This window comes from Lonchura striata, chromosome 7 (genome assembly GCF_046129695.1).
Source record: "Lonchura striata isolate bLonStr1 chromosome 7, bLonStr1.mat, whole genome shotgun sequence".
Lineage (NCBI taxonomy): Eukaryota > Metazoa > Chordata > Aves > Passeriformes > Estrildidae > Lonchura > Lonchura striata.
In genome coordinates this window covers 15,308,639-15,325,259 of record NC_134609.1, presented here as the reverse complement: position 1 = coordinate 15,325,259, position 16,621 = coordinate 15,308,639, and the positions used below count along the sequence as shown (strand labels likewise).

General features: G+C 45.3%; 1 protein-coding gene across 1 annotated transcript; it reads left to right on the top strand.

Moving 5' to 3' along the window:
• The first annotated feature begins 435 nt into the window (after positions 1-435).
• Positions 436-16,035, top strand: DRGX (dorsal root ganglia homeobox). Its single transcript, XM_021540073.1, has 6 exons — positions 436-469; positions 3,066-3,163; positions 3,406-3,507; positions 5,944-6,116; positions 6,426-6,538; positions 15,770-16,035. The coding sequence occupies exons 1-6, from the start codon at positions 436-438 to the stop codon at positions 16,033-16,035; spliced, it is 786 nt and encodes a 261-aa protein (XP_021395748.1).
• The last annotated feature ends 586 nt before the right edge of the window (positions 16,036-16,621 follow it).

Genomic DNA, 16,621 nt, shown 5'->3' with positions numbered 1-16,621 from the left:
GAGAGAGAGAGATGGATGGATGGATAGAAGAACAAGAGAGGCACAATCTGCTATTCCAGACAGAAAAAAAACCCAACAAAGTTTTTTGCTGATTCTGATTACTGCACGCCAACCACGGAGTTTTCTGCCTTTGGCTTTTTAAATTCGTTGCATAGGGTCAGACGCTACTTTCTCTTCTGCCTCTGGGATGGGCTTCAGGGTTTTCAGTGGGTTTCTTCAGGTGTTTTGTTCTGGCTCTTCACCTGTTCTGTTCTTTCCCTCTGTGTGTTCAGATCTGCAGGAGGCACCTCGGCGGCGCGGTGCCGATTCGGGAGCTGGTGCCGGTCCGTCGGTGCGGGGCGTGCGCGGAGCCCCGCGCCCCGCGGGCTGGCCCCGGTCCCGGCCGCCGTCGGGCTCGCAGCTGCGAGCAGCGGGCGCCCACCCAGCCGCAGGGCCATGTTCTACTTCCACTGCCCCCCGCAGCTAGAGGGTGAGTGTTGTCGCACAGAGATGTCTAAATACAAGAGCTGAACTTCGAGGTGTCTGTGGGCGGGGGGTGCGCTGGGGACGGATGGAGAAACTGTGACCGAACTTGCGCCACGATTGTCGCGTACAAATGCGTGCTGGGATAAGATGCAAATTTATAGAGACAACTAAACAGCATCCTTTTCCTTAAAAAAATACAACCCTATCCCCCTCCCCCCTCCTAGCTTTCCCCTCTTGTCACAGGAAGGGAAGGAAAGAAGGATTGCATGACTTTTTTTTATTTTCTTTTTTTTTTTTTTTTTTTTTTAATTTGATTCCTGCTGGAAAGGGCTCGGTTTTACACCCCCACCCCCGTCATTTTGCCACCTGCCTCCCCTCTGTGGATAGCGATCCCGCAGTTGAGCCTCAGGCTAAGAGAGATGCTTTTCTCCCCTCCCAGCACAGATGTTGGTGTCATGGCTGTAATCGGGACACTTTCAGGACGTGGTCACGCCTCTTCCCTCCAGCCAAAGGGACCGCATAAATCTTTAATGCTATTTTGCAAACATTCTGTGGGAGGATGGGGAAAACTGAGGTACAACAGCAGAAAAAAAAATACGGGGGAAAATAAATATTTGGGAGCATGCTTTCCTTTGTGCTATTGGTTAGAGACTTAATTTTATTATTGTTGTTGTTGTTGTTGTAGTTGATTTCCTTTCCAAAAATTGGCAGCCTTCAGGATTTCCCCGTGTCACGCCCGCAGATGCCCAGGCCCCTCTGCCCCGCTCCCTCCGGCCGCTGCTCGCAGAGCGCGGAGCATCCCCGGGGCCGCGGCCGCGCAGCACCGGCCCCCGGCGGGCTGTCCCGCCGCCCCGAGCACTGCCGGCCCGTAAAGTCCCCTGGCGAGGATGCTCCTTGCACGGGCATCACCCCGCGAGAAAGGGGCTTTCCCTGCGGCGGCGCTGGCAGGAGGAAGTGGTCCAGCGGTTTCATCCCCCTTCGGGGGAGGGTCAGCCCCTCTTGAAGCACGGCTTCCCAGGGGCAGCGGACCCAAGCCGGTCTGTGCATCCCGGCTGGAATATTCTCTCTCCGAAGTTTTCTCCGAGCGGGACAGGGGAGCCGGACTGGGCAGGACAGTGCGAGGGTCCCTCCCGCCGGTGCCACCGAGCTCTGAGGCGGCTTTGTTTGCTAGTTTTTGGCAGATAGCTTTGGAAACACGTTTTTGTTTTTGCTTGTTTGTTTGCATTTTGTTTGTTTCTCCGGTGGCAGCGTGGGGCCGGTGCCTGTGTTTGGCGGCCCGAGACCAGGAGCGGCCCCACAGGCTGCAGCCTCTGCCGGCGCTGTCCGGGGCCGGCCCCTCGCTCTCCCGGCTTGGGCAGCAGCGGGGCGGGGGAAGGGCCATCTGTACTGCCAAAGGACGAAAACAGCGTTGGGCATCACAAGTAAAAAAGTTAAAAAAAAAAAAAAATACAACTCCGTCCAAACCCCCCTACCCACCCACCACCAAATCAAAGCAGCGGAAACAGAAAAGCTCTGTTAGGCCAGCCGGGGAGGCCCGGTGCCGCAGGGAAGAGACCGCTTTCTGGGGTCACCGGGACAGTATTTTATTCTCTGATGAGCCTCTCCCAGGCCCACCGGAGTGAGGTCTGTGAGAGGAGAGGGCTCGGGGCCGTGTTTATCTTCCAAATGATGCTGGAAGATGAGCGGTGACCTCCAGCCCATGTACCCCAGAGCACTCCCGGGACAGATCTGCAAGTAGGTTCATGGCAACACTCAGCAACGCTTCTGGGGGTTTGGGTAGATTTATGTTCTGTGAGGGTTTGTTTTGGTTTGGTTTTGTTTTTTGTTTGTGGGTTTTGGTTTGGGGTTCTTTTTGTTTTCTTTTTTTGGTTTGAGGTTGGCTCTTTTGGTTTTATTTTTTGCTTTGGTTTAAGTTCTGAGTGGTTTTTTGGTCTGTTTTGTTTTGTTTGTGGCTTTTTTAGCCTGTTTTGTCAGAGAACAGGAAGGGAGTGACCCATTTCAACACGGGCACGCAGGGATGATGTGTGACTGGTGGGAGCACAAGGCCGGGCTCCGCTCCACGGGATGTGGTTCGCATCCCGGTGGTCCATGTGCTCTCTCCCAACCTCCGTCTGGGGAAAAGCCCCGGTGCCCCAGCCGGGCCCTCGAGCGCCGGTCGGGGAAGGGCAGGGCGGCCTCCCCCAGCCCCGCTACCGACTCCCGGCGGTTCAGCCGCGGCCGAGCCGCCGGTGCTGGGCTGCACCACGTTCACGTTCTCCTCCAGCAGCCGGGGCGAGCAGGCGGGGCCGGTCCGGCCTCTCCCGCGGGGTGCGTTCCTACCTGCGAGCGGCCCCGCTGCCGCCTCGCCCGGGCACGGCTCCCTCGGCACACGGGCAGGGCCTTTGCCAGCTGCTCTCCACACGCCTATGTCAAAGCTTCGTCTCTTCGTCCTTCTAAAACACAAACGGCCCGAAAAATGCTCTTTGCCGGGCGCAGAATCCCGCAGTGCCCGCAGCAGCCCCGGCCCGCGGAGCTGGGGCAGCGCCGCCCGCCCGAGCGCTCCGTGCCCCGGCCCGGTGCCCCGGGGCGCGGCGGCCCCTGACGCGCCTCTCGGCCCGCAGGCGCTGCCCCCTTCGGAGGTCACTCCGCCGGCGACTTCGACGACGGCTTCCTGCGAAGGAAGCAGCGCCGCAACCGCACCACCTTCACCTTGCAGCAGGTAGGAGCCCGCTTCTCTGCGCCCCTGGCCCCTGCAGCCGCTGCCCCCCGCTTGCCGCCCCGCACTTGCTCCCGGCCAGCCCCCAGCCTCCTCCCGCACGCCCCGTGCCATGCCAGCCCGTCCCGCCTGCCCCTCTGCCTCGCTGGCCCCGCTTTCCTCATCCATGCCTGGCAGACACCCCCGTGGGGCAGCTGGATCCCTCAGGGTCCCTCACAGATCTCTGCTCTCCTTCCCTCCATCAGCTCGAGGCCCTGGAAGCTGTTTTTGCTCAAACCCACTACCCCGATGTGTTCACTAGGGAAGAGCTGGCTCTGAAAATCAACCTCACGGAGGCCAGGGTGCAGGTAAACATCCTGGGGAATTACTTAACTCGGATGTTCAAACTGGCAAACTTTTTTAAATTTTTTTTTTTTAAATTTGACATCATGACTGCAGAGTGCACATTTGGCCAAAGAACGCAAATGAAGACGATCTGTCATTTTCATGATGCACTTTAATAACATCAACATAATGTGGAATATTAGATTAGGTTGATTAATCGGTCATTCATAATTAACTAGTGATAATGTTCTACACTAATTTGTCCGCGTCTCCAAGGTACTAAATTACATCAATGCACATCCATTTCCTTGCTTTTGGAGGGGGGGCGTGGTGCAGAGAAAAGAGCTGAGACGTGATTCTCCAAAGCAACTATGACCACTGTCGAGCAGCGGGGTTAGTCAACTGCAGGGAGCCCAGCTGCCAGGAAGAAAGCTTCTGCACCTCTTCAACTTTTCTCCCTTTTGCCTTCTTTCTAAACACTTAATTTAGGCAGATAAATAGCCTGCAAAGCAATTCCCACACCTTTAATATGATCCAATAAATACCATTGGCCATGATTATTCTTTCCACAGCCACACTTTTTCAGCCCTTCCTTTCTGCCTTCTCCTTACCTTTTCCTTGTTTTTTTTCTTTTTTTTTTCTTTTCCATATGTTTGTTTTCCATATCCAGTCCATAAGTAGGTGTACATGCTTTGCTAAGAGAAGCAGTCCTGCAGTCATCAGGGATGGATCCCTGTAACTCTTCAGGCATCCACAACAAAGTTGCAATTTTTGAACATGATTATGCATTCATTTTTATTTATGGGGCTTTTCTGCACAGTGTTCTTCTATTTTTTTTTTTTTTTAATTTAGGTGCTTGGGGTTAAGACTATGCAAAGATCTAATTGTAGGAAATATAATAGCTTGCCTTTTGTTCCCTAGGGTCATGTTAGTATCTCTTAAAACCCAATGGCTGAAGAGAGATAATGGAATTCACCACAGTAAATTGGGGATTGTAAACAAATTATTTCTCCTATAATCAGATTATGTGATCCTGATTATTAAATCTGAACATGAATCATTGGTCATATGCGGGCAAATTAAACTGATTATTATTTGGAAATGAAAATCTCCTTTTACCACTGCATTGTAGGTATTGGCTTAAAAAAAATAATAAAAAATGCCATTTTGGCTATTGGTGCCTAAAGACTGAACTGCAAATTGAGATAAATGGGACAATTATTGAGCATTCAGAAGTGGAAGATCATAACTTCTTCCTGAAAGGTGCAAGGGTGAGATAGGGGTGGTGACAATTAGATTGCTGAGGACTGGTGTTTAGCCTTGTTGTTGGCTATTATGCAAACAGACAATAGATGCAAGCATTTGTTTAGCCTGCTTTCATGCAGGGACATGGGGAAACACAGAGGATGGGAGATATGTTTACATTATACCCCTTGCTCATTCAAATATGATTAATGTGCTATAAAGCAGAGTCTTAATCGAAGATGATGTTGTCAAACAATAACTAAATAGGGAAATAAACGACTTCATCATGCTCTTTCCTCAGAAGCAGGCGAACTGTCAGTGCAAAGTCATTAAAATATGATAATGAAAAATAGCTCAATTAAATATTGTTATAGCTGTGACCTTCATTCAATTAAGACACAAGAAAGTGTCTGCATTTTGCTTTGCATTTAACTGCTCTAAATTTAGAATATAGATAAAATCATTATTCAATGTTTGCTGATACATGCAATTAAAAGGCAGCTAACTAAAATGGAATTGGAGAAGGAGAAGAATAATAATAACAACAATCTCTCCTATACTTGAATTCATGTATTAAAATGTGGATTTCCTGACCTCTAAAGAGACTTGGCATTTGCCACCTCAAACATAGTTCTTTCAGCATATCAGGTCCAAGGTTAATAAAAAAAAAAGGTTTTAGACTAATAGTCAGGTGAAAAAAATCAAGAATATGAATATTTGTTTTGCATATGGGAAAAAAAAAGGTTTGGAAACTGGTGTTCTATTCTGAGGTCATACTGTGGCCTGAGGTGGGGACAGTTGCACAAAAATATTATTAAACTGCAGAATGATGTTCCAAAATTAGTACCTATCTGCTTCTGAGTCCTCTGGAAGCAGACTGGACATGAGAGGAAGAACAGCCAGAAAATGGGCTGGATAAGATGGCCAGATACACACCTTTTCACTTCTAACCTCTCTGATTCTAGCAACAACTGATTTAAAGAGTTATATATGTTTTCATCAGAGTGCTTAGGTATGTATTTAACCCTAAATTTTTGTTGTGGCATGCCTTTTGAATGTCTTTAGACATTTCTGGCTTGTTTTCCAGATGCAGAAATATTATTCAATGATACAAGTGTCATCCTAAGACTCAACTAGAATAGCAATGGGGATACAAAAAAAGAGGAATATTTAGCTAAACATGGTTTTCACCTAGGATTGCTCTCCCACTCCAGGTCTGGTTCCAAAATCGAAGGGCTAAATGGAGAAAAACAGAGAGGGGTGCTTCTGACCAAGAGGGCTCTAAGGAAACCATGGCTGAGGTGGCACCTCCTGCCAGGAATTTAAATTCCCCTTCTCCAACAGATCAAACCAGGAATAAAAAAGAGGGTCTGGAGATCCAGCAGAGGTAAGAGTAATACCTGATATCAGCTGCCTACCTGTCTGTGGGGCAAGAATGCCTCATATGTGTATATGTGCATACAGATTTGCTGCTATGCCTTGACCTAGGGGTATCATCTTTAGAGAATGAGGTGCTTCTTGTGCAATCCACTGTTCCCTGTGGAGATGCTGAGGAGCTGGTGGCTGTGGGAGACTGCTGTTGTCCAGCCTGGGTCACATCTAGTTGTGTGCTGAGGCACCAATGTGTTTGAGTGCATGAACAAATGGAATCAGCTGGTTCTGGTTTTGTAAGGAATTTGTCTCTTTTCTCCATCAGCCTGAGCCGAGCCGTGGGTCCTACAGGACCTTTCTTCCCTTCCTGCCTGCCGGGGACTCTTCTCAACACAGCCACCTATGCACAAGCCTTATCCCACGTCGCCTCTCTAAAAGGTAAATTACTTTACTTAACTTGGGAGTAAGCTCAAAGAGCATCCCTTTCAAGCCAAGTGGCATGGTCCCACTGCCCTCTGTGAGGAAACCTCTGGGAAATGGCAGACCCCTCTTTCTCTTTAGATTGGCAGTATTTGCACTGATCAGTGCTGCACATACCAAAGTGAGTCTCCTGTCGTATCTCGTAGCATAATTTGTGGCAAAACTTCAATTTACTCTCACAGCTACTTTTTGTGAGGTCAGGTTTTCTCTGAAGGAGTAAGATAGGTAGGGTTTTCTCCTTTAGAGTTTTTGTTGCATATGCTTTTTTTTTAAGAGTTAAATTTATTCTAATAAATTAGTTATACACATCCTTTTGCATTATGTAGTACCTGGCACCATTACTGATGCCTTATCTGCTCTTTGCATGTGGTTTCCTTTGCAGTGCATCTCTGCACAATCCAGACCTTTCTCTTCTTGGACAGTAGTCCCTTTTGAGAACTTGAATAAAGCATGTTCCCGGGGACAGGGGAGGATACAAAGTAATTCCTCATTACCTGGGACCCCGGCTTCAGGAAGGGTACATCCCGCATCTGTATACTTTTGGTTTCCAGCAGTGGTATGCAACTTTTAAAAATAAATCACCTACTCATCCATTAGCTGTTCTTAGTCTAACAATTTATAAGACTAAGAGTGTAAGCAGGATGAATTCAATTTATAGATTTATAGGATGCAAAGTCTCATAGCAGTGCCAAGCACAAAGAGGCAAATACATTTACTCTGTGTCCCAACGTGCTGCAAGAACTTGTGAGGAAAGTTTCTCAGATAAAGACCTCCCACTATAAAGACAAATGTCCTCCAATACATCTCATTGTATTTTGTGGCATACCTCATGCTCCTTGTATTTCCAGTTAAATCAGCACTGCCAAGGTATATTCCTGGAGCAAAAATATTTGGAGCTCCTGATTTGTGTGTTAAGTCCAGTGTCCTGCCCCCTGCACCCCCTTCCCTCCTGTCTTTCACAAAAAGCTGAAGCCAGACACATCACACAGTTACTGCTCTTTTGGTAGGTGTGGGACCTGGAATTTTGAATCAAGAAAGGACACACATGTGTGACCTGAACCCTCAAAGGCTAATTGTCACCTCTAAGTGGGCAGCAGCTGTTTAGGGTACCTGAGTCCTCTTGATCTCTGCCCTGTGAAGTCTTGGGGTTGCAAATTTTGACTTTTTCCATTGGGAAGGAACAGCCTCTCTGGAATAGATAAGCTGAAATTTTTCAGGAAAAAAAAAAATTGCTTATTGATAACTGTAGTCCCAGACAAGTTGAAAAGTGTGGAAATAAGGTTCAGTGAATAATTTTGATGACAGTAAAGGGGGCTTTTTCTTTAAAGTTTACATTCAAACATTTTCAAAATAAAATGCATCAATATGTGTTCTCACTTGTTTCATGTTAAAATGTAGTTCAATTTTATGAAAAAATTACCCAAATAAACAAAACCAAGCAAAATGAAAGAAAAAAGATTAAAAAATGTTGTGAGTGGCTGGTATTTTTAGCTAGTTGGTTTGTTTGTTTGTTTGTTTGTTTGTTTGTTTGTGATTGGATTTTGGTTGTTGTTATTTTTGTTTGTTTATTTGGAAAACTTCCTGATACTCTTTTCTTTGATTTTACAGCTTAGATAATAAATTGAGAAACTAATAATTTGCTCTTTCTTGCTTGATTGAAGTTTTACAGCCTAGGGGCAGAAAAAGTTCTATTCCTGAATCTTTTGTAGATATTAAATAGTCAGTTGCCCAGACTAAGAGACAGTGTCCTGAAGAAACTGCCCCAAATGTAGATAGAGATTTTTTTATTTATACAATTTGTACAGGAATGGTCAGTATCAGATGCCTGCATATTGTCTTGGTGAATGTTATCAGTCATACATGCAGTTCATTCCTGAAATGTCTGGAACAGGACAGGGAGAGACACAGGGCTCACAAAACCTCAATGTGACTGTCTTTGTCATATGCTCGGTTCAGTGTGCTTGACTCTCCCTTTTCATTTTCATTTGAGACAGGAGCTGTGTGCATGTGGGCAATAGTAAATGTCCTTATACATCTTAATTAAGGGACCTAAGCCTCTCCCTTGAAAATCTAGTTGCATTTTGCTGCAGAAATGATGCCAGAACCCTGCCACACTTAGTCTGGAGGCATAGGACTTTATGTCACACAAGTCCCATAAAACTAAACACGGGGCATAAAGTTATAAGCTCCTTGTTTTTTGGATTGTTTGGATAAGGGAATATCCATCAAATAGAAAGGTTTTTCAAAATTTTGCAAGTTTTATTGAAGAGTGAAATAGTTGAGAGGTCTTCCCAGTATTTGTCTTGTGCCAGCCATGCTTTGAAACTACGAGGAATTCTCTGTGCTTTTGAAAGCAAAATAGTTGCTCCAGAATCAAAGCATTATTTCACTAGGAAAGGATGCATGGCCCTGCTTTCTTCTATGCAAGTGTCAAACCAAATGCAGCTCCTCTATGTAGACCTTGTAAACAGATACATATTCCCACCACTGAGAGAATGATCTTGGCCAGTAAAGGGAATCACAGCCTTCAGTACAGCCATAAGAGCTGCCTGCAAAAAAATCAGCACTCTCAGCACATCAGGGTTTACTAGGAAATGTAGGTTGTTTTCTTATTCTTTTGAGGAAACAAGATGTTTTTTGTTGGACTTTTGAGCCAACACTTTGCTGGTGTCAGTGAATAATATTTGACTGATTCTTTAGAAGGAAACAAAATCAATATAGTGAATAACAAGTGATGATGGTGATGTAAGTAATTAATAATTATTTTATGCTCTCAGGGAACATTTTCATTCTGTCATCTGAGAGTTTTTCATCTTTAGTAAAACAACCCAATACCTCTCTTTCTCTGACTTTGCTTGGCTCCGGACCTAGCTTTCCAAAGCACATAAAGTGTTTAGGCCACAGGGTTCTGGGATTTTATTTGTAGTATAAGGATGTAATATTTGATGGTGAAGACTAATCTACAAGAGACAGGAAATCTTAAAACAGCCTAGTCTGGGGCAGGGACTAAGACTGCAACTTTGTTCTTGGAAAGACTGTGAAGTGCTTGTTAGGCTTGCCTCATGTTGCTTTGGATCCCCCATGTGCCATTTCTAGGATATGGGGATATTGTTGGAACATGAGACCAGGTCTGCTCTGATGAATGAGAAGAGAGCTAGAGCTATTTTCCCTGAGCACTATGCCCCATGAACTCCGCTGTCTCTGAAATCGAGATTTTTTTTCTCCATCAAAGTGAGGCTGTTGGCACCACAGGATGTTCTGCTAAAAAAATGGGATGGCTATACTATGCAAAGAAAACTGTTCTTCAGAATATAGACTTTTCCAGAGAAGAGTATATTATCACTGGACAGTTTTTCTTTATAAAATATTCACTGCTCAATAATACAACTGACCTTTTCCTGTCTTCTGTCTCTGTGAAGTTTAGCACGCTGGAGGCTGTACTAAATAGCAAACATCTGTTAACTACTGTATCATCTCCCTGTGTACTATTCTGTCAGGAAATATAATTCCTCATTTGAAAAATTAGCATAAGGTCATAATTTCTGGAGTATACAGTGTTTCCTGCTTCAGAGGTTTAGTACTTCACCACTGGCCATAATGAGGAAAAAGGTTGACTCACAGAGATGAAATTCTGATGTTCATTACTCTCTGAAATTGCCCTGATTTGACAACTTTGCTACTTCATTGTGGTAACTTCGACAGTTCCATGATCTTCTAAGATGAAACACTTACTGTAAGCCAGGCATCTGCAGTCCATTTAGTAGATTTAATTGCAGACCTCAAAGATGAAGGGAAAATACTTGTTTTATTTATGGGCTGTATAACTATAGAGTCATCTGAAGAAGCTAGTGTTCTGTGCAGAGAGAGACCTCAAAGTACCTTCTTAATGGATGACAGCATGAATGCAATTCATTAATGCAGAAGATGTTATTAATGGGTGTAAACAAGAATCTCCGCTTTTCAGCGGATGTGTTCTACCATCCTGGTGGCTGAGGCCAAGAGAGTGTCTGTTACATTCCGCTGAAATTTCCCCAGACTCATGATGAGTGAAGTGTATGAGGAGAGAAATAATTACACTTGCCAGGGAATTACTTTCATAATTCACCCACAGCTCTTCTCTGTGCAGGTTATAGCTCAGTTGGTTTTCATGGCACCCCCACACCACTGATGGAGAAGCACGATTGTATCACGCACACCCAAATGGTATTGCAGGCCTCTGTTGATTAGGCTCTTTTATGGTTTGCTGCTACTATGGTTGCTGTTCATATTAGGGAGGCTTAATTGCAATATCCAGGAAAAATACCTAAAACATAACTACAACTGCCCATCCATTACATTTCAATTTCTGTTATGGAAAGATGAAGGGAATTTGTTCAGTTCCATTGTACAATTCCCATTGCCAAGGCTATGAAAGAAGTGTTCAAGGGCCTAACTCACCCTTGAACTGGTGTTTACTGAACTGAAGCTCTGCTGTTTACTCTAAGACTGGGGGATGGGAATAAAACTCTTGGGATCTTTTATTTTCAGTGCCATTCTTGATTATGGATTTACTGACTTTTCTGATGTAACATAGCCAATATATTAAGTGGGTCTGTTTAGCATTTTTCTTAGTTTATCTGCCACTCTGACTTCAGAGAATCTAAAACATTTCTTTAGTTTGTTGCAGATACACACACATTGAGAAAATTATTTTGTTTCCCACTTCACAGGTCTCCAGCTCTAGCTTTGCCCTACCTCACAGGTAGACATTTTTGGTCTTTTCACAAATACTAAGAAATACACAGGTACTTGGAGCCCTAAGAGCCATGGGTAGGAAATAGGTGCTGTCTTGTTCCTCCAGGACAAATCTTGATTAGGTTAGTGAGCCTCAGCTGGGCAGGGGGTCCTGTTGATGAGGTTGCCAAAAAGACACTATTCAAAGGACTGGTTCTGTTCTCCCAGATTTTTTGTGGGCTTTGCTGCCAGCCTTCCTGCCTTAACAGGCAAATCTTGGCTTCTGATTTTTTGTTTTGTTTTGTTTTGTTTTTGGAGAGTATTTTTGGCACATATAATGGAGGATGAAATCCTCCAGTTCCAGTGTTGAGTTATTTCAACAAAAAGGCTCCGGATGATAGAGCATCTGAGCTGGAACATCAGCTCTTTGTTGTTTCCACTGGGCATAGAGGGATCACAGCCAAGGAGATGTGAAATTGTGACATGTGGATTCTGCTCTCACCTCTGAAGTGCACTTCCAGCCTCTGGGCAGTGCAGGGTACCTTCCACATTTAACCAGCTTCTCAGTAGAAGGAGAAACCATCTAGTATATTTCCAGCTGCCTTGAGGCTGCCCCAAATTAAACTGGGACCATCTGATGCTTCTCCATTTTAGGGTTGAGTTAATGCCTTTCTTGTTCTGAACTTCCTGATTCAGAGCTCAAGAGGACTTGGATAAAGCCACTTTTATGTCTCCTACTTTAGAATTCGTCTTTAATTGACAGAATGTTGTTGTCATCCGTGACGTGTAAGAGGGAGCTCCCATTGAATCAGCTCCCACTGTGGTAATCAACACTATAAACTTGAGATTGTTGTTGACCTTCCAATCCTTATAAAAGGGATTTGAACTGAAGAAACCAATGTGACTACTAGGAGAAGATAACAATAATTAAATCAAACATAATCTTTTCTCTGAAAACTAAACATTATGCATTGGTATATGAGGGGTTTAAATGGGATTTTTTCTCTCTTTCCCTCCATGTCAGGTTGTCATTCATCTGTCCATATCAAATACTGATATGTACAAATAATGAAAGAGGAAAGGAATGTGGAGTTTGCCTTTTGGAAAGACTACCTATTAAATTCTTTAAGCCCTGGACTTGAAACATAAAATGCTATTCAAAAATTTATATTAATATTTATGTATCAGCATGTGCCCCACTCCCATCCCTCCCTTCCTACCTTAAACTGACCCATGGAACTGCACAAAAGAATCCACAACGAAAAGTGTAGATCTGATATTGTTACAATTTAAATGTGATGTTGGCAGAGACAAGACAAAACTAATTTAATTTTTCCTGTCAGTCTCTGTAGTAGATCAATTAAACTGCCAAGTGGATCAAATATTTCAGACTGTATTTATTACATTAAGTATTTATGTTCAGGCTGAGCATTTAAAGTATGATCTCATATAGGAATAGAAGGAGGTTCGGATCAATCCAGCAGAATTTGCTGTAAGTTAATGGAAATCAAATTGTGTATTTTAATTTTGTGTGCAGAAGGCAGTAAGTTCCTGAAAGAAAGCAAACAGTACCCTGTCCATGTTGCAGCAACTTGATAGAAATCCTGTTAAACTAATCTCAGATTGTCATAGATGTCGGTGGGGGCTGGACCAAGATCTAGGGCTAACAGCTGAACCCTCACTGATTTTGATGGATGCCTGAAGTCCTCTGAAGATTTGAAATAAGTAGGAACAATTCCTTCCTTTCCCACTGTGGGCTCAGGGCTACTGCAATAAGATGTTAAAAACCACTGCTGCCTGCTATATATGGATGCCTCTTTCTTGGTCATTGTCACTTTCCTGGAGATTGTGGGCTGACTGATGGGAAGGTGGAGACCTTGGACTCCTGAATGTCCCATTGTTGGCCTTGGCTTTGTGCTGACAAATCCAGTACATTTCACTGGACTTATTATATTCAGATTCAGATTATTGTAAGGTAGACTCAACCTTCTTTACAACATAGGAATAAACAGGGCTAAATCCTTTTCTCCTCTATTCTATCTGGACCCTGGACAAATGATGCTTTTTACTTTCCTTTTTTTCATGTGTGAGCTGTTTGCAAGTATTTTCACCTCAGTGGAAATAAAAGGAATTGCTTATGGGTGAATTATTGCTAGAGATAGCTTTGTTTCCACCACAGGTAACTACACCCTCAGGTTGCAGAGCCACCAGGTAATATCAGGGAAAATTACTAAGCAAAGATCTTAGGCTGGTACTGAATACTGATAAATATTTTATTCCTCTAACAATGGAATGAAAATTATTCTTAGGGGATGGAGCTGATTCCTGCTTTTTTTTAAAAGGGGAAGACTGCTTTCCATTTCTCCCCACCTCCCACTTAGCAATGTCTGTGCCCAGTCCTGCATTGGACACTGCAGGCCAGCCCTCCCCTCAGCCTGGGAGCTGAACAGCTGTGTTTGAAAGCCCCATTCAGTTTGTGTTAGAAAGCAGCAGTGAAAGGCAGTTGATGCTCCTGCAGGCCTCCTGGCTCCCCCATCTCTGAGCAGAACCTGAAGATAGGGGGACATGGTGCGAAAGACCTGCTGCAAACTGCAGGGACTCTGAAGGGCCTCTCCTCCCTCTTGTTAAAACAGTGGCTGTGATTCAACAGGGCAAAAAATTACTTAATGATCATGGCTAGTGGTGGCAAAAACTTTAAGTTGTGTTACTGAGTAGATTTTATTATAAACCCTCCTTCTGACCTGCTCAAAACAGCCACAGAATTCAAGACTGAGCTTCCTAGAGCTAAAAGCAGAGGATTTTAGTAAAGTGCTGAAACTTGCTTGTGGTTAAATGCCTGGACCCATGGAATGTTGGTCTGCTGATCATATGCTTTATCAGAAAAGTATTACAAGAGAAAAAGGTTCTCTCCATTTATATTAATAAGCTGTCCTTTGTAGATGCCATTTTTTGAAATAAAAGGAATACTTTTTCCTGAATGTTACAGCAACAACAAATCTCTGACAATTGCTGTGGAGAAGTCTTGCCAACATCTTAAAAACAAACAATTGTCTGCCTTCATTCCTAGCAGATGGGTGCTGACCCGTTGCTACCAAGAACAGAAGTGTAAAACTCTGTAGGTTATTAGTTCCATCACTTAGTCATGAGCCATTTAACTCAAATATTAACTGCAGAAATTAAAGCAAGTCCTTGGCTTGGAAAGATCAGGGGAAGATACTGCATTGTGCCAGGATGTGTGTGGCTGGGCTGTTTCTTGTTGAAAGGTAGCATATCAGCAAAGACAGGCTTTTGCCAGGGGTGTACATGAGGATGTGGAGTTGGTGTGGCCTCTAGGAGCCCTGGAGACATGGTGACTAGTGGTGTCTGGTTTTTTAACCAGAGAGTAAATTCAAGAAGTATCTCAGCCCTCCCACACTTCCTCCCCATCTTACTCCTCTGTCACATTCTTCATCATTCAATAGATGCCTCTAAGCTGGGTACCAGAGTGGCTTTTTGGATGGGCTGCATGTCCTGCCCAGTGATCAACCTACACTTCCAGGTGTGCTTGTTTGTGAACTGGCCCAAGCTCAGCATTATCAAAGAGAAACCAGAGGAAGAGCCTCAGGAAGGCAGCTGGTAGAGTGAGGATGTCTCTGTCAGTGGGTTGCAGGGAAGGTTTTGGCTTCAAGAAAGAGTAATCACTTCTTCTGTGCTGCAGTATTTTCTTGCCTCCTTGGAGCAGCCACGTGTCCCAAATGACAAGGTAGAGATGCTTTTTCCTGTTGGGACTCTAAAGCTGTATCACAGCAGCAACTTTAGGTAGCTTTGGCTCACTTCTGGAGGCTGTTCTCTTTGAGGCAGCACAGACACTGAATGGGTAAAGCTAGAACAGACTCTTGCAGGTAGACATCATGCCAGTAGTAGGCTGGGGCCTGGCCAAGGGAAAGTATCTCATTTTACAGTGAGATAGGAGAAGGTCATCATAACAAGCAGAATATTTTCACCTTTCTCTCAGTTGTAATCTTTCAGTCAAAGATAAGTGACAGAACCCCTACACTCACTCACCAAATGCTGCTGCCTGCATTGATCAGGCTCAGTGTGCAGGTGGAGGGCAGGGGACATCTCCAGCATGGGGCTGATAGCAGCCACAGAACCGTAGCTTAATGTGAGAGGAGGAAATGAGCTGAGCCTTGCTTATCAGGAAATCTCATGTGTGATCTGAACTTCACTGCTCACCTCTGTCTTTACTTCCCTCTTGCACTCTGTTTGTCACCCCGGGTGACTCAGAGCGTAAGACCCTTCTCACGGAAGGATCAGCAGAACAGGATAGTGGTTTTCTAGCCCTCGTGATCCAGAGGACACCTATGTACACACTAAAGGTCAATGTACCCACTGAAGGTCAACCCCATCTGTCCTCTTCAGACTGCCCATGGAGGGAACAGGCCTTTTCCATGACCTTCCCCAGCAGTGACGGTGCCTTCTCTCCTTCCTCCCCAGGGAGCCCGCTGTGCTCGTGCTGCGTTCCAGACCCCATGGGCCTCTCCTTCCTGCCCACCTACGGCTGCCAAAGCAACCGCACGGCCAGCGTGGCCGCGCTGCGCATGAAGGCGCGCGAGCACTCGGAGGCCGTGCTGCAGTCTGCCAACCTCCTGCCCGCCGCCAGCAGCAGCCCCACGCCTCCTGCCGCAGCCGGCCCCGAGGGCAGCCAGGACAGGCAGCCCTCGCCAGCCAAGGAGCACGTGGAAGGCGAGAAGAGCGTATGAGGCCGGAGCGGCGCAGGGCAGGGAGGGCCGCCGCCCTGCCGTGGGCGAACTGCAGTGTGCCTGGGCCCAGTGGGACGTCCGGGCGCCACCAGGGACCCGCAGAGCTGAGCGGCCCCTTGGGCTGCCTTTCACGCACCCTCGCTTTTCTTGTGTCGCTGTAGGTTCATTTCCCTGATTTATCAGCACTATCTGTGTTTGGTGAAACTGTTTTTATTCCCCCCTTGCCCCATACATCCCAGGAATGCTGAAAGGTCCAGGATCCTGGCTTGCTCCTGCACATCTTGACTTCCCATCCTGTGTGAAATGGATGGTTGGAAGCAGCACGTCACTTCCAGATGAGAGTTCTGGGACAAGAGATGCAGCCAGGCACCAGTTACTCCACTGCTCACAACAGAGGGGAAGGAATATCCAGGTATATTCCAATTTGGCCTGCTGGCTTCTAAAGGTGCTTGACTTCAACCAAACCTATCCTGGGCAATCCAGGTGTAAGAGAAGAACAAAAATCTTCTTTATTTTTTCTTTTTTTTTTTTTTTTTTTTTTCTTTTCTCTGAAAGTGAAACTTCTCATGCAGTAGATTACTGGGAA

Bases quoted from the DNA above. Each gene is read 5' to 3' on its own strand.
- DRGX (XM_021540073.1), top strand. From the start codon at position 436: ATGTTCTACTTCCACTGCCCCCCGCAGCTAGAGG. The intron at 3,164-3,405 runs GTAGGAGCCCGC...TCCCTCCATCAG, and splicing joins CCACCTTCACCTTGCAGCAG to CTCGAGGCCCTGGAAGCTGT. The intron at 6,117-6,425 runs GTAAGAGTAATA...TTTCTCCATCAG, and splicing joins GGTCTGGAGATCCAGCAGAG to CCTGAGCCGAGCCGTGGGTC.